At 42.6% G+C, this 19,997-nt stretch overlaps 1 protein-coding gene across 3 annotated transcripts in view; it reads left to right on the forward strand.

Annotated features, from left to right (window-relative positions):
• Positions 1-19,997, forward strand: part of UGLYAH (ureidoglycine aminohydrolase) — a 154,449-nt gene that overhangs the window by 67,664 nt on the left and 66,788 nt on the right. For all 3 annotated transcript variants that reach the window (XM_087383596.1, XM_087383595.1, XM_087383597.1), the window contains 3 exons: positions 782-867; positions 1,600-1,681; positions 1,799-1,855. In XM_087383596.1, the coding sequence (XP_087239722.1) occupies positions 782-867; positions 1,600-1,681; positions 1,799-1,855 (225 nt within the window). The remainder of the gene's footprint in view (positions 1-781; positions 868-1,599; positions 1,682-1,798; positions 1,856-19,997) is intronic.

Below are 19,997 nucleotides of genomic sequence, written 5' to 3' on the forward strand. Positions count from 1 at the left end.
GCATGCCAGCAGGACCCCACTTTCCTTATCACACAGGGGACGTGGGGGCCGCTCGAGGGTATCCCACAGCACCTAGCAGAGGCTGATACAGGAGTTCGGGAGAGGCAGCCAGTCTGGGAGATTATCAGCAGCATTACAGGATGGCACATCTGGACCTCGCGCTGCGCGCAGATCCTCGGTGGCACCTCCTTATCGACTGCCCAGATCATGGCGGAGATTTGGAGTGAGATTATTCATACCCTCAGAGGCCAGTGGGACCAGATTCAGGGAGACTCCCGGGCCGGTCAGGAGAAGCGGAGACGCTTCCTCCAGGCTTGGGCCACACAGTGCCTCTTCTTCGAGCAGACTACGCAGGGCCTTCGGTGGCACTACTCACCACCCCGATGGCTGTTCATTCACACTCAGCATATCCCTCCGTGAGAGTATGATCTATTATGCTACCTTTTGGGCTGCGTCCGGTTCGTGAGAGTATGACCTCTTGTATCTTGTTCTCGAAGTAATATAATTAGCACTGTTTTTTCGGCAAAAAAAAAGTATATGAAAACTTAAACAGAAAGTGCTGTTTACTTTCAGATGCTGTAAGGATGGAAAACCCATTTGTGCTCTTTATCTAGAACCTTAAGCTGAATTCCAAAGAAAGTTTATCTGTTTAATGTCAAAATGATTCTTCTCAGATTGCAAATCACTTTGTTTGCATACATGGACTTCTGGTTGTGCTGCACATGAGAGTTCAGCTTTGAAAACTTATATTCTAGTGGATTGTGTACGGTATTTCTTGTAGGTGGACTCATTTGTATACTTGCCACCAAATTTGGGGCATTCTCTGCAATGTGACTCTTCTGCAACTATTGTTGTCTTCGAAAGGAGGTCTGTCTTGAGTTCAAACTCCAAAACAAGTCTTTTCAAAAGGATCAGTGTGCACATGGCTGTGGTTTTGCTGTCTTGTTTTCTGCAGTGTGCATAGCTGCTGTTGATTCTTTTATTGTATTTGTCATGATAATTGAAAATGGTGGAGGTTTATTTTCAATCACTCTTCATTTGAAAATTGGTTTTATATGAGAGTCAGTGTTTGTCGGACGATGCTATATATCACTTTTGGGTCCCTTATATACGATCAATCTCTTAAGAGATCCAAGTTCACCAGCATAATAAACTCGAGGAAGTTGGTGAGGCACTTACAATATTACTCTGACATCACATGTTGGTTTTCTTTGCAGTTAGAAATTGTATTGCAGATTGCTTAGGAAGCTTTGGTGTGTCCTATAAAGTTAATGGTTTGCTGTAGTGAATGGGCATCTGGGCCATGTTCCCATGTAGATGATTGTGCCACGTAAAGCCTGTTATTATTTTATAATAATAAGGTTATAATATTAAGTTTAGTTGGTGGACTTCTCTTTCCTTTCCTATAGTGTCTCTTGGGCTTTGAAATGTTGCAGAATTTTGCAAAGTACAATGAGCCTACTGACAGACTCTTGGCTTGGGCTTTTGTTAGGGATAAATACTCTTGGAGCTTGCAGGATTGAACTAGTTGATTTTCAAGAATTGCATTTTTTTTTTCCTGATTTAACCTTTTCTTGCTACCTATGGTATCATGTGAAGATATCATCAGTTTGCAGATGCAACTCCAAAGTTGATAGTAGGGTCAACCTACCGGCAACCTGTTCTAGACACTCCAGGAGAGGTTTTAGTCGTTCCATGTTTTTTTGGCTTACCTGAGTGAAAGATTATTTGCATTTGATGCTTGGTGTTAGCAGATGAAATTTTGGCTAAGATTGAGTGTTGTTGTGACACTGTTCAGGTCTTCATACTTCGCAAGCTTTTGCCTACAAGTATGGATTATGACTTCAATGTTCATGTATGTTTTCACACTTGTGCCATTTTGATCCAAATTGTTATGTTTATGTATTTTGTAACCCAGCGCTGTCCCAACTCTTCATTCACAGAACATAGTATCGAATCACACAAGTTGGGTTCATTTTAACTTTTGGGGGACCAGGGATGCATCCACCCACATGCTGTTACCTCTGGACATCATCACAATAGAGACATATTAGCTGGCAGAAATGTATTTTTATCTTAGAAAGCTGGACTGACATAAATAGACTGACTGAAATAAAAGAGAAAACATTCCTTGAGATAGAAAGGTCGGTCATATAGACCATTGCAATCCAAGGAACCATAAAATACTGCAATTATGTTGGAAAAGACTGTTGCCATCAAAACCTTGTGTGCACTAGAGAAATGAGAAAATTTGGTCTAGTGTCCAAAAAAAGGAATGTGGTTGGTCTATACTTTCCTAGAGTCCCTTGATATCCATCTCATACCCCATGCAGGGGGTGACTGACAAAAAGCTGATAATATACCATATGTTGAGAGTTGACAAAATGTCTTACTGTTTTTTGAGACAGACACACACATATATACACGTGTGTGTGTGTGTGTGTGTGTGTGTGTGTGGTGTTTGTGTGTGTGCGTGTGTGTGTGAGCCTTTTTTAAAAGTCTCCATGCGGATAGGCGAAAGGAGGATATTTGCAGGATCAAGAAGGCTGATGGCACCTGGACCACTTCCAAATCAGACTTGGAATTGCAATGTTCTAGTCACTTTCAGCAGCTCCTTTCCTCTCAACCTGATCATTTGATGCAAGTAAATGCAGCCAGGTCTCAATTTCTTATGCATGTTCAGCCCATAGTATCTCGGGAACAGGCCCATGCATTGGAACAGCCTTTTATGCTTAGTGAACTGGAAGATGCTTTGAGTCATCTACGCAAAAGCAGCTCCCCTGGTTGGGATGGACTGACTGTTGAATTCTTCCGTGCATTTTGGGGTGATCTCAAGAATACTCTCCTTCTAATGATCAATCATGCTTGGGCAGAACAATCTCTTCCTCCATCCTGGAAACATGGCCTAGTAAAATTGATTCCCAAAAAAAGGTTGTGTGAGACGATGGCTGATTGGCGGCCTATATCCCTCATGCCTGTCATTTACAAACTCATTGCTAAAATGATTGTCCTCAGGGTTCGCTTCCTCTTGCAAGCAGGACTTCATCCTAGGCAGTATGGGTTTGTCCCCAGAAGGCAGATCACTGACAATATCTCCAATGCCTTGCTTGCGATTGAGTATGCCAAATATTCTAAACAAGATGTTCTCATTCTGCAAGTAGACATTGCGAAAGCTTTTGATACTGTCCATTGGGATTTCATCTCTCAAACTATGCAAAAATTGGGATTTGGCTCTCGACTTGTCCACATCATTTACTGGCTTTATTCTCACGCCACGGCACAGTGCTTGCTTGGTGGTGGGTTGTCAAGAACCTGGACTATGACTCGCTCAGTGAGACAGGGTTGCCCTCTTAGTTCCCTACTGTATGCCATTGCTACCCATCCGTTACTCTTGCATATGGACTATCTGACAGATACAGGACAGCTTCATGGTTTGCAAATTCCAGGGGCACAGTCTTTTCTTGCACAGGCCTATGCTGATGATTCATTCTTCATGCCAAGGAATTCTCAAAGTGATCTTTCTCGTTTGATGCATACACTGAATGATTTTGGCATAGCTGCTGGACTGCATATCAATTTTCAGAAATCAAAACTTCTAGCTTTGAAAGAAGCTGATTGGCATGCACTGTTTTGGCCAGGCCACATTATCTCTTCCCTTACTATTGTCAGACATCTCGGATACCCCATTGGCTGGAATATTACTCCGCAGCAACAGCTCAAATGGGTGCTTCAAAAGATCAATAAGAAGCTGGAATACTGGCATTTGTCCACTTGGCCTCTACATGTTCGACTCCGGATAGTACAGTCCATCATTATGGCATATGTGCAATTTTATTTGCCTCTTCTTCCTTGGTCTTTCAAGCATTTGGCCTCTTATATGTCCCAAGCTATGGAGATATTTTGGAAAAGCAAATCTCTTAAAAAAGCTTTGCGACTACTACCTATGCAGTCTATTTGTTCACCCAAGACTCATGGGGGGCTGAATATTCTCAATCTCCAGGTTCATATGTTGGCAAGAAAGAGCACTATGATTGCTGATTTTTTTCAGCAAAAACAACCATGGGCTATTATGTTAGCAGCTATGTGTGGAAACATGGCTTCCCATGCATATGGGCATTGGATTACAGATCACTGGGAAGCAGTTTTATCTACCTTTCAGGGAAAAATTCCTGGTTGCCCTGTTTCTACTGCTTTTCTTCATGATTGGAAGAGAATTCTTTCATATGCAAAATGGACAGGTGCTTCCTCTCATCATGGCAATTCTTTTCGATTGGAAAGCATCCATTGGAGCAAGGTGTTTGTATCGCCTCTCGCTTTACAGGCACCTATCAAAGCATATAATCTCATGAAATTGGGCATAAGATTTGTTGGTGATGTTGTGGATCAACAAGGCTATACACTTTCATTTCCACAAGCTTGCAGGACATTCTCCTTGGGCCTGCATCATAGATCCATTTGGAGAACACTTTCAACTATGTTGCAGCCATTTGTTCCGGTTCCTCCACTGTTTGCACAGGACAGATTAATGGACTGGAATTTGACTTCCATACCTCCTGCTACACATACACTCTCGATACACAATCTGACTTCCTCGAAGGTTTACAGATTTCTTCTTCCACAGCCATGGATTGACAAGCATGCCAACACTCTTTGGAATTTGGATAGGCCTTTATCTTGGTGGCAATCCCGTCTCATGAAAATCTGGAAAACCAAATTGCCATTGAAACAGAGGCTTTTCTTTTGGAGATGTATAGTGGGAGCCTTTTCCATTGGGGTGAAATTGGCAGCTCTCCGCATTGCTTCTCCTTTCTGCCCCCGTTGCTCTCATCCCCGCGAGACAGTTCCTCACTTATTATGGTTTTGCCCGCACTCTCGCACATTGATCACTCATGTTTCTCATTTACTGCGGCTTCGGTTTCCTTCTATCAGATTTGGGAAACTTTTCTGGATGTTTGGATGCTGCTCATCTCAGATGTCTCCATTACTCCTTTTCTTTCATTGGACTCGCTTTTGGGTATTATGGACCATCTGGACACAGAGACTGCATTCTAGGATGGGTCAACAGTTTCCTCAGGCATATATTTTCTTCAGAATGTCCCTTAAGCAGTCTTTACATGACAGTCTTGCTGCAAGGGATTTGGATGCTACTTGCCTTGAAGTGTTCTCTACTTGTTTTTGAGTTCTTCTATCGGGCTCTCTTTCGGAGTTCTATGTTAGTGTGTGGGAGACTTCCCATATTGTAAATTCATGAGCTTATAAATACAATGGATTTTACCAAAAAAAAGTGTGTGCGTGTGTGTGTGAGAGAGAGAGGTGGTGGGGTGTGTGTGTGTAGCTTCGAGGAGCGTCGATCGTGAGGGTCTGAGTGCTTGCTGATCAGTGTCGTCCGTCATTGTTTGGCGCCCGTCTTTTTGTTCGTACCATCGTACGGCCGTCGTACGGTTCTTGTACGGCTTTTGCGTCAGGTTACCTTACCATCGCGGCTCCATTCAACCCTGCACGACAGTTCTTACCTGCAGTCTTCCTTCCCAAAGTCCATACAGTCCGTCCGTACTTTTCCCGTTTAATCATTCTGTACAGTCGTTAACTCTTCCGTACAGACTGTCTGTTGTCCCGTACAGCCTGTAAGTGATCCCGTACAGCTTGTCAGTCCTTTCCTGCAATCTCTCAATCTGTCCGTACAGTTTCTGTCAGTTTCTTCGCTGCGTCCGTACAGTGCTTCATCCCAGCGTCCGTACAGCCTGCTAGCCTTTCTTTGTGCCCTGTCCGATTCTCCCTGTTTGATATCTGTTCAATCCCTTAGCCTCCAGGGCAGAAGCAAACAAGTACTATGTCAAGAGAGCCCTCTCTCCTGAACCCAAAAGACAATTAAGGGAAGCCTCTTCCCCCATAGCTCCTTCTTCTGAAGATGCTTCCTATGTGTTTGATATGCTGAATGATGATTTTCAACAAAGCAGAAGGGAATGGATTCAACCTGCTCCGGAACTCACTTACAAAATGAAGCTGCCATCTCTTGTGCAACCTTTGAAGAAGCTCTCTCAAACTGCAGTTATCATCTTTTTCCCAGGCAAAATTCCCTCTGCTAATGATGTGGGACAATGGGTGAATTCTCTCCTAGGTGGATGCTTTGTAGAAGGAGTCTATTTTGCCTCCCAAGGATTTTATGAAGTCCATCTTTTGGATGCTTTGACAAAACAAAAGATGCTGGAAATGTCCCCTTTATTTTTTGGTCGCCAGATGGTGCATATCATGCCCTGGTCCCCCAATAAGGACTATCAGAACCTCATCAAGCATCATTGCCCTGTATGGGTTGAAGTGGTTGATTTTCCAGATTATATGAGAACAGAGCTTCCAGGTTTAGCTATGACATTGGGACAAGTGATCTATCCCCCTCGTCCAACAGGTAATAAAAATCGTTTTTGCATCTTATGGGATACTGATAGACCGACCCCTTCTTCTATTGCAGTTGAGATTGAGGGTGTTAATTTGGGCAAGAAATATTTCACCTTAAAATGGGGCATTTTTGCTGGAGCTTGTTTTTCTTGTCACAAATTTGGGCATCTTGCTTCGAAGTGTCCTTCTATCCTTCATCCACCTCCTCCAGCTGCTATTCCTCTGCCATCTAATAAAGGAGGTCAGAAGACATATGTGGAAAAGATTGAAGCTAAAGGAGCAAAGCCTTCAGTTCATACAGGGAGCCAGGCCAATTCAGCTCAAAATAAGGATAAAGGCAAAAGCAAGTTAGGAGAAAATATTTCATCATCTCATGAGGGATGGCAGACTGCAAAGAAGACGGTGCCTCTCAAACAAAGACCTCTCCAATCTCGTAATTGGGATGCCTCTGCTCCTTCTCCAGGACAATCTTCTACCTCTTCAAGCAGCCCCATCTCAAAGGCTTGGGTCAATGCAGTCAAGAAGGGTCTTCCCCTTTGTGAAGAAGATGATATTATCAGGGAATTGGAAGCTGAGGGTCAGCAAGACCCTGTGGCAATCGCAGAGGTTTGAGGCCTCCCGCTCTTTTGGAGGACCGATCATTCTCTTGTATATATTTTCATGCGTGCTTCTCTTAAATGTTTTTCCTATAATATACAGGGCCTCTGCAACCAGAATAAATGGAGGCTTCTCTGGCATTATATAAATACAACTCATCCGGATGTTGTATGTCTCCAAGAGCATAATCAGCATTTTTTTGCTGGACAGCATGGGTTTTATTCAGGATATGATATATTCTATTCAGGATCGGAACAATTCTCTGGGCTGTGCATTTTAGCCAGACATGATCTGCAACCCTTGATAGCATATAATGATCTAGGTGGACGATGGATGATTATCCAATGTATGATCAATGGAGAGATTTTTGATATAGGATCTTTGTATGCCTCTCAAAATTCAGCTTCCAAAGCTCAAATGTGGAACTCCATAAAGCAATATCCTTGGTCCTCTAATGCTCTACTTTGTGGTGATTTCAACAATTCTCCTCACTGGAAGGACAATACCACGCATAAATCACATATGCTGCCCTCTGAAATCCAGCAATGGGAACACATGACATCATCACTTCGATTTGCAGATTTATGGACAGCAACTCATCCTTCAGTGATGGGATTTACATATCATCATAATGCTTTTACAGATTATTGGGCCAGGCTTGATAGATTTTATCTCATTCATGCTCAGCAATATGATGAATATACATGTCAGATGTGGACTGATTATTCACAACAATTATCTGATCACATTCCACTTTGGCTCACCCTTTCTTTTGGTATGCCTTTGGATGACTTGCAGCTCTCTTCAGTCAGAAATTTACAGGTTAATCAATTCTATCTTTCTCACGAAAAATTTCAGCATATGATCAGACTGGCTTGCAGGCCATTGCTATCCCATGCTCAGGAGGATCTGGAATTTGCTTGGATCTCTTTCATACATCGTAATCAAAATGTCATCAAGGAATATGGAAGATGGTACTTGGCAGAAACCAGACAGCATATCCAGTGGGCAAAATCATACAAGCAATATCTTGTACAGATTAGTCATCAAAGATCTCTATCTGATTCTGAGCAGCATTTATTATCTTGTGCTTCCTCTATAATTGATGCCAATGACAAACGCAAGCTGTCTAAATGGCAGATTAGGGCCAGAGTTAAACCTATGCTAGATAAGGGCTGTTCCTCTAAATCTTTTTTCCGGAACTTACATGCACACAGACAAAGCCAATCTATCATGAGGGTAAGGAAATCAGATGGTCTCTGGACCCAGTCTCTCTCTCAGCTGGAAAAACAATGTCTGGATCATTTTCAGCTCCTTTATTCTCAGCCATCTTCTTCTGCACCTCAGGTCGCATTGGCTCGTAACAGATTTACTGAGCTTGTTTCTCCCATTGTCTCCCCGCAAAAAGCCTCAATGCTGGAAATGTCTTTTTCAGATGATGAATTGGATGAAGCCCTTAAGCATTTGGGTAAACATAAATCCCCTGGCTGGGATGGTCTGACGGTTGAATTTTTCGAAGCCTTTTGGCCAGAAATGAAGGGTCCAATTCTGCAGTTTATTAATGCAGCATGGCAGCACCAACATCTTCCCTCAGCTTGGAAGCATGGTCTGGTTAAGCTTGTGCCCAAAAAGATTCTTTGTGAGACTATGGATGACTGGAGACCAATTACTTTGATGCCGGTGATATACAAACTGATTGCCAAAATGTTGGTGCATCGGATAAAGGATATCCTTCATGATGGACTTCATCCCAGGCAATATGGTTTTGTTCCAAGACGGCACATACATGACAATATCACTAACACTCTTATCGCAATGGAATATGCTAAATATTCAGATCAAGATGTGTTGGTCATGCAGGTGGATGTGGCGAAGGCGTTTAATACAGTACAGTGGGATTATGTCTCTCAAATCATGCAAAAACTTGGTTTTGGGCCAAAGCTATCTAATGTCATGTATTGGCTTTATTCAAATTCTACTGCACAATGCTCTATAGGGAAACATTTGTCTGAGTCTTGGACTCTCGAACGTTCGGTTCGACAAGGATGTCCTCTCAGTGCCTTGCTTTATGCCATCGCTTCACATCCTTTGCTTCTTTATATGGATCACATGGTTGATACTGGACAGCTAGAGGGGCTTCAGATTTCTGGTTCACGACCCTTCATAGCGCAGGCCTATGCAGATGATTCATTCTTCATGCTAAAGAACAGTCCATTGGAGATTCGCCTCTTGATGGATACCCTTTCAGATTTTGGGTTGGCAGCTGGTCTTAAAATTAATTTTCAGAAATCAAAACTCTTGCCTCTCAAGCTTTGTGATTGGCATGCTATTCTGTGGCCAGGCCAGATTATTCAACTGGAAAATATAGTAAGACATTTGGGTTATCCTATTGGCTGGAAAATCAGTAATAAGCAACAAATGTTGTGGGTGTTCAACAAAATTCAGGACAAATTACAATATTCGAAGATTTCCACATGGCCTCTGCATGTACGGCTTCGAATTGTCCAGTCTATTGTTCTAGCTTATGTCCAGTTCTACCTTCCTCTATTACATTGGTCATCTCGAGATCTCTCATCTTTTATGTCTCAAGCCATGGAGATTTTTTGGAAAACCAAGCTTCATAAAAAAGCTTTACGGTTGCTCAAAATGGAATTGCTTTGCTCACCCAGAATGCATGGTGGTTTGAATATAATAAACATCAAATATCATGTGTTGGCAAGAAAGATCACTATGCTCAAAACATTCTTTCAACAAGAGCAGCCTTGGTCTATTATGCTAGCAATTTTGTGTGGTCAGATGCGCACACATGCTTATGGACATTGGATAGTAGATCCATCGGAAGTAGTACTTGGAAAATTTCAAGGTAAAATCCCTGGTTGTCCATTTTCTAATTCCTTGATTCAGGATTGGAAGCAAGTACTCTCTCACATCAAATGGTCTCCTCATCCTGCTTCTCTAGCATCATCACTCAGATTGGAGAGTATTCATTGGAGTGCTGTGTTTTCCTCTCCCCTTGCTGTTCAACAACCCATCAGAGCTTACAATCTTATGAAAATGGGTATCCGGTTCATTGATGACGTTGTAGATATGCAAGGAAATATTCTCCTTTTTCCAGCAGCATGTAGACAATACAACCTGGCAATGCATCATACACCTATTTGGAAAGCTATTGCTGATCTCCTACTTCCTCTGGTTCCGATTCCGACATTTAATGGCAGTGACAGGCTTCAAGATTGGCACCTTCAGTCTTCATGTCCAAGCATTTCTTCTAAGCCTTTGCAGTCATTGACATCTATACAGGCTTATAGATTAATATTACCTCCTCCTTGGATTGCCCATCATGCTAATTCTTTATGGCATCTGAACAAATCATTAGCCTGGTGGAAAGGAAGATTGCAAATGATATGGAAGTTGAAAATGCCATTGAAGCAAAGACTATTCCTATGGAGATGTATTGTTGGTATTCTCCCAGTGGGAGTGAAATTGGCTAAACGACGAATAGCTTCTCCTCTTTGTCCAAGATGTCACCTTGCATCGGAGAGTATTCCGCATTTATTGTGGTTTTGTTCATATTCCAGAGACCTTCTAGATAGAATCTCCTATTTTTTATCTCTCAGATTTCCAGCACACAGGTTCTACAGGTTTTTCTGGATGTATGGCAAACTATCAGCTTCTTTGTCACAGTATTCTCTCTTCTTCCACTGGATCAGATACTGGGCCTTATGGACCCTCTGGCTGCAGCGCATCCAAGCATATCTGAATTCTCCTCTTCAGCATCCTTATGAGTTTGTCAGAGCCTCATTAAGGCAGTCTTTATATGATGCCTTACATGAGGAAGTTTTGGATGTTTCTTGTATTCAACTTTTCTTTTACTGTTTCTGATGGATAGGGCTGTAGCTCTATTTTGAGCACGGCCTGGATGTAAATGAATGTTTTATAATATAAGTATCTTGGTTTTAAAAAAAAAAAAAAAAAAAGTGTGTGTGTGTGTGTGTGTGTGTGTTCCTATTTTGTTTCTTTTAAGGGCATCACTTCTATTGCTGATGTTATTCAGGATGATGGCTCTATGCTACCTTTTTCTTTGGCAACTATACGGTATGGCTTGGGCTCTCATTATCGCGCTTTGTGGCAACAAATTGCTTATATACTTTCGCCTTTTCTTCCGATTCCTGCTCTGGAACTTTAGGACAGGTTGGAGGATTGGACTTTGACTTCATTAGGGTCCTCTTCTCGCCCTTTGAGGCTATCTCAGATTACGGTGCTTGCATTGTATAAAATCCTTTTGCTTCAACCTTGGGTTTCAGAGAAAGGTAATTCTATTTGGCGAATGCATCGCACAGCCAAGTGGTGGAGAAAGAGATTAAAGAAGTTTTGGGCTTACAAAACTCCTCTTCGACAACAGGTTTTCTTCTGACGAGTGCTTCTGGGCATTTTTCCATCTGGACAGATGTTGGCCTGTAGACACATTGCTCCTGCTCGTTGCTACAGATGCTTGAGTTTTCAAGAGACTGTGCCTCATTTATTCTGGTTTTGTTCATGTTCTCGTGAGTTTATTGATCTTCTTCGCTAGCGCCTGCAAGCCAGATTCCCGACTAGTCTTTTTGCAGAATTCAAACTTTGCTTACAAAGGAACTGTGCTTGGGTGGCACTATGCCATGTGGCAGTCTTCTAACCAGACTGAGTTAACCCAAGTCTAAGAAAACTTAACCATACTACCTTAACCACCCCTAACCATGGCTTAGGATGGGTTAACTTAACTAGTCCCATCTGCCATGTGTCACTCAATGGTAACCTTAGTAATAGGACTTTGAGAATGATCTCTGATCTGAAGCGTTGTGAGCTTCATGCAGAGATGCCCGTGAGCGTCGATGGAAGCCGGTGCTGGCGATGCGAGGAGGAGCTGTCCGTAGGATTTGATCCTCGTGTAGAGTTGATCCTCGTGTAGAGTTTCCAGTTTGTGGAGAGCTGGAACAAAGATGGCAGCAGTCTTTTTTTTTGTCCCGCAGAGGTCTTCCAAAGTGATATGCATCTTGGTGTGACAGATCATTCCGACGTGGGGAAAAGAAAGAGGGGTCCCATCATCGTGGATCACATTTGCAACCGAGTGGATCCCCTTGAGACTCAAAAAATAAGAATGTCAAGGCTCCTGCAAAGCCAACGGAGGGGAGAAGACTCTGGACCAATGGATGCTTTCCCCCGTGAAGAATTAGCCTAAAAAGCATCCCTGCCATGCCATTCCAAGTGCGAAAAGAATGTGTTTCCAATCCATCAACATATTGGAAATTAGTGGACAACCTTTGATTTTTCCATCAATAGAACCCAAAATGAAGTCCCAGGGAGTGAGCTGCCAATATCCAAAGGCAAGGGTGCAAACACACACAATTTTTTTTTAGTGAAAACTTTTGATTGATTATATTACAAGAGTAGCAACCTCAAAACAAGGCAGCCAAAAGTACATCAACTGAAAATCTCAGTGTATGCTAAATATACATCATGATCTATACAGTGCGTCTGCAGAGAACGCTTAAAAAAACCAAACAAGGAAAATATGGGATCACCAAAGACTTTACAGTTCCTATCTGTCCATAAAGTCCAGAGTGCCCAATAGCGAACTCAAACAAAGAAAAGATGAAACTCTGGTCTGGGTGGATGAAAACCAAAGAGCTAGAAAAACTTCGTCCAATATGGCGTCACATTATCTATATGATTCAAAATTCTATTCCAGTTCATACTTTGGAGATAGAGGACCGGCTGCAAGACTGGACTCTTCATTTGCCAGGGTCGACATGCCGTCCTTTGCGGCTGTCTCGTATTACGGTTTCTTCGCTTTACAAAGTTCTTTTGCCCTTACCTTGGGTTTCGCAATGGGCAAATAACCTTTGGCATATGAATTGTCTTGCAAAGTGGTGGCGATGGAGATTATGTGGAATTTGGGAATCAAAACTTTCTCTTCGACACAGGTGTTTCTATGGAGAGTTTTATTGGTAGTTTTTCCATCTGGGCAAGTTCTGGCACGCAAACATATTGCTCCGGATATTTGTTGCAGATGCTTAGCTCCGCAAGAGATAGTGCCACACCTTCTTTGGCTTTGCTCTCATACACGTGATTTCCTTGGTGGATTCCTGGGCCAGCTTTCGAGAACCAGATTTCCAAGTTTTATTTTTGGAAGATGCTTCTGGTTGTTTGGGATTCACCCACCTAGACAGGATTTTGATTTGTTTTTTCTTTGCATTGGATATTGGGCACTTTGGACTCTATGGAAAGACAGAAATCATAGAGTTTTTGGTGATCCTTTTTTCTCACCTTACTCTTTCTTCAGGCACTCTTTGCAGCAATCTTTTTTTGATTCCCTGCAAACAGGGTCTATAGATCAAGATGCATATTTGTCCTATATTGAGATCTTCTCTTGATGTTTTTGAGCACATCCTGCTTTGGGATGCTGACTCTGTAACATAAAGGCAAAATTTCTCACCAAAAAAAAAAGAAAGAGTGTGTGTGTGTGTGTGTGTGTGATGGAGGATCTCACACACACGTGTGTGTGTATTTTCACCCAAAAAAGAAAAATTGTGTGTGTGTATGTGTAATGGAGGATCTCCTACACGGAGATTTTCTCTTGATGTACGCTTCCTCAGTTTTGGGATAGCTACCTTGTAATATTAAGCATTCAAAGTTTTCACCAAATAAATAAATAAATACGTGTATGTGTATGTGTATGTGTGTGTGTGCGTGCGCGCTTGGCTGCCTCATGACTTTTGCGCTGAGGCTTTACTTCTAAATTTTTTATTTGTACTTATTGGTGGGCTTTTACCTCTTTTTGGGGTTTCTCACACAGAAATAAAAGATTTCACTAACAAAAAAAGTATGTGTGCGCGCTTGGTCGCTATGTCTCTAGACCATACTTTACTCACTTCTTTTCTTGATGTCTTTTTTGGGCTCTATGGTCTATCTATCATGCCCATAACATTCGACAGTATGGGCATTGTTCTATAGATATCTTTCATTTCTTTCATTCATCCTTGTTTCAATCTCTCCAGGATGCGCATTTTCTTGGAGATCTTCCTTTGGTCAAGTTGGAAGTTTTCTTTCAGTACTTTTAGTTTTGAGTAGCAATTGTCCCACTCTGGGATAGCTATCAATGTACATTCTTCTTAATGAAAAGTTTCTTTTACAAAAAAAAAAACTGTATACGCATCTATATGGTTATATTCCTGGGTGTCCCCTTTTCTACTCGGTTACTCGCACCTTTTGGCTCATCTGCATTGGTCAGGCCTTCCTCTAGTTCAAGGGGATACCCTCCGTCTGCGGACCATCCATTAAGCCGTGTCTTTAGACTCCTTTAGCTCATATTCAGCCTAAAAAGGCTTAGTTTCTGCATCGTTTGGGTATTTCTACAATGGAGGATGATCATAGGGTTTCACACTTTCCTTTCCTCAGGCCAGGATTTGTTTGGGTTTGCATCACAGGCCTATTTGTCGCATTCTCACCACCATGCTACAACCTTTTCAGCCCGTCTCCCGCCTATTTACTACTCTTTCTTTGGTGGAGTGAAAGTTTGATCAGGGCCAGCCATCCTTTTTAATTTGCAGATCTTTATGCCAAGAAAGATTATCATATTCTACTCCCACAGATGTGGATTCAAGAGCTTGGGAATCATATTTGGCATCTTGACAAATCTCTTGCTTGGTGGAAGGTTTACCGTCTCCGCTACATCTAGAACAGTAAACTCCCTCTTTGACAGTGGCTTTCTTGTGGTGTTGTTTGGTAGGCGCGCTATGGGTGGTCTCTTTGTTGGCTGCCAGGCATATAGCTTCCTTAGCGTGCCCATCTTGTTCACGTCCGAAGGAGATGATGTGCTGTGGACTTGCCCATCTGCTTGTGATTTTCTTCTCAATGCGTATCTGACGAGAGAGAGGCTGAATAGCATCAGAGACCAAGGCTTTAAAGTCAGCATGCTCCAGATAACTATTATTAATCAGCAAAAGCCTTTGGCAAGGCAATCTGTCAGTGGGAAATTCATGTAAGGAAAGCCTCAACCAAAGAGGAGCATGATCCGAATGTGTGAAAGCATGATCAACCCAAATTTGACAAGTAAAGGCATCACAATGCTGTGGATCAATCTGATACCATATGTCCAAGCGTGCCCGATAAGAAGATTGAGCATTATGCTGAAAGGTATAACCCGGAAGCATGGGCTGTAATTCCTTCCAGAGATCAACCAGGCGCAACTGAAGCAAAAAATCAGACCATGCCTGTGTTTCATAAGCCAACATATGAGTGTGGCCTGAGGTGTTGTCACCCGATTGAGGAGCATTGTTAAAGTCACCACAAATGAAGGCATGTTGTCGCCATGGATAAGTATGCATGGCAGCCCAGATCAAAGCTCTATCACGAGAACTGGGGGGCATAAACCGATGCAAATTCAAAAATTTCCCCTTGAACAAGGCATTGAACAATAATCCATCTACCATGGCGATCATTGAGAGCCACAACAGGCTGAAGGTCGTGCTTTACCAAAAAAGCCACACCAGAAAGGAGTGCTCTCCAGCATAGAAGATATCATTACCAGTAAAATGGCCTATTTGACCAACATACATATGCTGATTATGCTCTTGCAAAGCAATTATATCAGGCTGCAATTGCCTGATATACATCGAGACCAGTTTCCATTTGGGACCATCAATTACCATGTGAGACTGCCGGGGCTTTGCCTATGTCTTGAACAGAGAAAAAGTGTTTGACCCCTTTGTTTTTGACCACACAAGAGGCATTAGCATTCTTATTCAAAGGCTGAACCATTTCAGCTTGCACTGGCATCCGTGGAGCTTGGGAAGGGCATTGTGAAGCCATGTGCCCAAATTGCTTGCATTCAAAGCAAGCACCTGCAAATAGCCCCCACTTGAGCTTGTAAAAGGCACTCCCCATGGAAACATTATTCACAGTAACCGAGTATGAAGCTAGAGTGGGATGATCTGTATCCCACAAAATGTAGAAGCGATTCGAATTTCCATTGGGTCGCGGTGGACATACCACCTTACTGAGGGAAGCTGCAATTTTAGGTAGAAGAGAAGCATTGTGAAGCCATGTGCCCAAATTGCTTGCATTCAAAGCAAGCACCTGCAAATAGCCCCCACTTGAGCTTGTAAAAGGCACTCCCCATGGAAACATTATTCACAGTAACCGAGTATGAAGCTAGAGTGGGATGATCTGTATCCCACAAAATGTAGAAGCGATTCGAATTTCCATTGGGTCGCGGTGGACATACCACCTTACTGAGGGAAGCTGCAATTTTAGGTAGAAGAGAAGACAAGCATTGAGGAAAATCCACAACTTCTACCCAAACAGGGCAACGATGCCGAATCAATGCCTGATAATCCCTGGTGGGAGACCAAGGCAAAACATGGACCATTTGCTGGCCATAGAAAAGAGGAGAGTGCTCCAGCAAAACTTGACGGTGCTTCTCATCAGCCATGATGATCTCAAAAAAGGCCCTCGCTACATAATGAACTTTTTTGACATAAGAACCACCTAGGGTTCGAGTCAACCAATTCCCAACATCTGCAGCAGCAGGCATCCGTTCTGGGAAGAAAATTATAATGGCATGCTTTGCATACTCCGTAACTGGATCAAATATATCATCCACTTCCACCATAATGCCAGTGGTGGGAAGTGGATCTTTCCAACCTTTACGGGTGTCTTCAAACCCTTCATGCATAACCTCATAAACAAGCTGAGCCATAGCACAGTCATGAAGGGAATCATCTAAATCCATCACCTGTTTTTGTTTCTTGTTGGAAACGGACTTGTCTTTGTGAAAGGTTTTCTCATAGGAATAATCCGCCATTCGAGTTAAGGAAAAAACTTGGAAGCAGCAACGCTTTACAAGGAGGAAAGCGCAGTAGGTACAAAATTGAATGGTTTTTTCTTGGCTGTACGGACAAAATCGTACGGATTTTTGACGGTACAAAAAAGTTTTTTTTTTTCTGACAGGCAAACTGTATGGACTTTCCCGACTGTACAGACAAAACTGTCGGACAAAATCGTAAGGATTTTCGACATTAAAAATTTTTTTTTTTCTGATAGGCAAACTGTACGGACATAACTGTATGGACTGTACGGACAAAGTCCTATGGATTTTTGACAGTACGATTTTTATTTTGTTTTATTTATTTATTTATCTATTTTTTCATTGATTTTTTGACAGTGTGTACGGACACAAAACGGACGTCAAAAGGAACCTCGAGGGTGTCAAACTAAGCAAGAAACAAGCAGCTGTAGTGTGGGAGCACGAGGGCTAGCACGGAATCTCACTTTTTATCTCTCTCACTTTTTTGGTGAAATCTTTGATTGATTATATTATACGAGTAGCAACCTCAAAAAAAGGTGCTACAATTACATCAACTGAAAATTTCAGTATATGCCAGAAAGACCTCATGATCTATGCAGCGGGTCTGCAAGCAATCAAAGAAAGATTGCTACAGAGAATGCCTAAAAAAGCCAAACAGAGAGAAAGTAGGATCACCAAAGACTTTACAATTCCTATATGTCCATGAAGTCCATAGTGCCCAGTAGTGAACCCAAACGAAGAAAAGATGAAACTCCGGTCTAGATGGATGAAACCCAAATAGCCAGAAGAACTTTCCAAACGGAACAGATGGGAATCTTGCTCGCAGGTGCTGTCGAAGCAGATCAAAAAACTCACGAGAGCACAGACAATGCCAAAACAAGTGAGGCACAGTCTCCAAAGAAGCAGAACATCTATGGCAAAGTGCAGGAGCAATGTGTCGATGAGCTAATAGCTGTCCAGATGGAAACACTTCCAAAAGAACTCGCCAAAAGAAAACCTGTTGCCGAAGCGGTACTATATAGGCCCAAAGTTGTTGTAATCTTTTCCTCCACCACTTGGCTGGGCGATGCATTCGCCAAACAGAATCACCTCTCTCTGAAACCCAAGGTTGAGGCAAAAGGATTTTATACAATGCAGGTACAGTAATGCCTTTAAACGAGACAAAGTAGGAACGTCGAGGTTCCTGTAAAGCCAAGGGAGGCTGAAAGGCTTTCGACCAGTGAATGCTTTCAGCTCTCAAAGAATTCCCAAGCAAAGATTGCCGTTCATTCCATTCTAGATGAGAAAGAACATGCTTTCAGTCAAGAAGCAAGCGGGAGACAAAAGGGCATCCAGGCAAAGTGCCATCAGTGCAGCCAAAAAAGAAATCCCAGTGATCGAGTTGCCAATGACCAAATGCAGAAATACTGATATGAGTGACCAGAGTCCTAATCATAAGAGCCCAAGGCTGATCACCTTGCAGAAATTGCAGCAACATTTTCCCCCTGTGGGCAAGAATATGCACATGAATATCCGTGATGTTCAATCCACCATGCATCTTGGGAGAACAAATGTGATGCATCGAAAGCAGCGTGAGACTTTTTCTGCCATGTTTGGATCGCCAGAAGAGTTCCATAAAGACAGACATGAAAGATGTAAGATCTGCCTTAGTGAACATGATCAATGGCAAGTAAAATTGAATATATGCCACAAGGATGGACTGCACTATTCAAAGACGAACGTGCAAAGGCCAGGTTGCCAGTTTCCAATACTCAAGCTTTTTCCGAAGCTTAGCCAAAACCCAATCGGCGAGTGAGTTCCCACCCCAAGGGTAACCAAGATGACGAACAAATTGAGTGGGTGGAATGATATCCTCGGGCCATAATAGACTATGCGAGTCTTTGGAATGCAAAGGGAGCAGCTTAGACTTCTGAAAATTAACATGAAGACCAGCTGCAAAACCATAAATAGAGAGGGCCTGCATCAAGGCACCAAGATCATGGGGCGTATTCTTTGAGGTAAAGAGAGAATCATCAGCATAAGTTTGAGCAACCATGCTGCGATTAGCATCCAATTCCAAGCCATGAAGTGATCCTGTAGCCACAAGATGATCAATATATTGCAGCATAGGATGAGTAGCAATGGCATACAGTAAAGCACTGAGAGGGCATCCCTGGCGGACCGAACAACGTAGAGTCCACTCTTTTTTCTCTCTATCACACTTTTGTTTTTTTGGGTGAAATCATTGATTGATTATATTATATGAGTAGTAACCTCAAAGAAAGGTTCTACAATTACATCAACTAAAAATTTCAGTATATGCCAAAAAGACCTCATGATCTATGCAGCGGGTCTGCAAGCAATCAAAGAAAGATTGCTGCAGAGAACGCCTAAAAAAGCCAAACAGAGAGAAAGTAGGATCACCAAAGACTTTACAATTCCTATATGTCCATAAAGTCCATAGTGCCCAGTAGCGAACCCAAATGAAGAAAAGATGGAACTCCGGTCTGGATGGATGAAACCCAAATAGCCAGAAGAACTTCCCAAACGGAACAGATGGGAATCTCGCTCGTAGGTGCTGTCGAAGCAGATCAAAAAACTCACGAGAGCACGGACATTGCCAAAACAAGTGAGGCACAGTCTCCGAAGAAGCAGAACACCTATGGCAAAGTGTAGGAGCAATGTGTCGATGAGCTAATAGCTGTCCAAATGGAAACACTCCCAAAAGAACTTGCCAAAAGAAAACCTGTTGCCGAAGCGGTACTTTATAGGCTCAAAGTTACTGTAATCTTTTCCTCCACCACTTGGCTGGGGTGATGCATTCGCCAAACAGAATCACCTCTCTCTGAAACCCAAGGTTGAGGCAAAAGGATTTTATACAATGCAGGTATAGTAATATGAGATAGCCTCAAAGGACGAGAAGAGGACCCTGGAGAAGTCAAAGTCCAATCTTCTAGTCGGTCCTGGAGTTCCAAAGGAGGAATCGAAACAAAGGGTGAGAGCATAGAAGTAATTTGCCGCCACAAAGGACGATAATGAGAGCCCAATCCATATGTAGTGGCTGCTAGAGAAAAGGGGAGCACAGTACCAGCATCATCTATAACATCAGCAACCGAGGTGATGCCTTTAAACGAGACAAAGTAGGAACGTTGAGGTTCTTGTAAAGCCAAGGGAGGCTGAAAGA

Source organism: Dipteris shenzhenensis, chromosome 13 (genome assembly GCF_047967505.1).
Source record: "Dipteris shenzhenensis isolate YYH24624 ecotype China chromosome 13, Dip_SZ_1.0, whole genome shotgun sequence".
NCBI lineage: Eukaryota > Viridiplantae > Streptophyta > Polypodiopsida > Gleicheniales > Dipteridaceae > Dipteris > Dipteris shenzhenensis.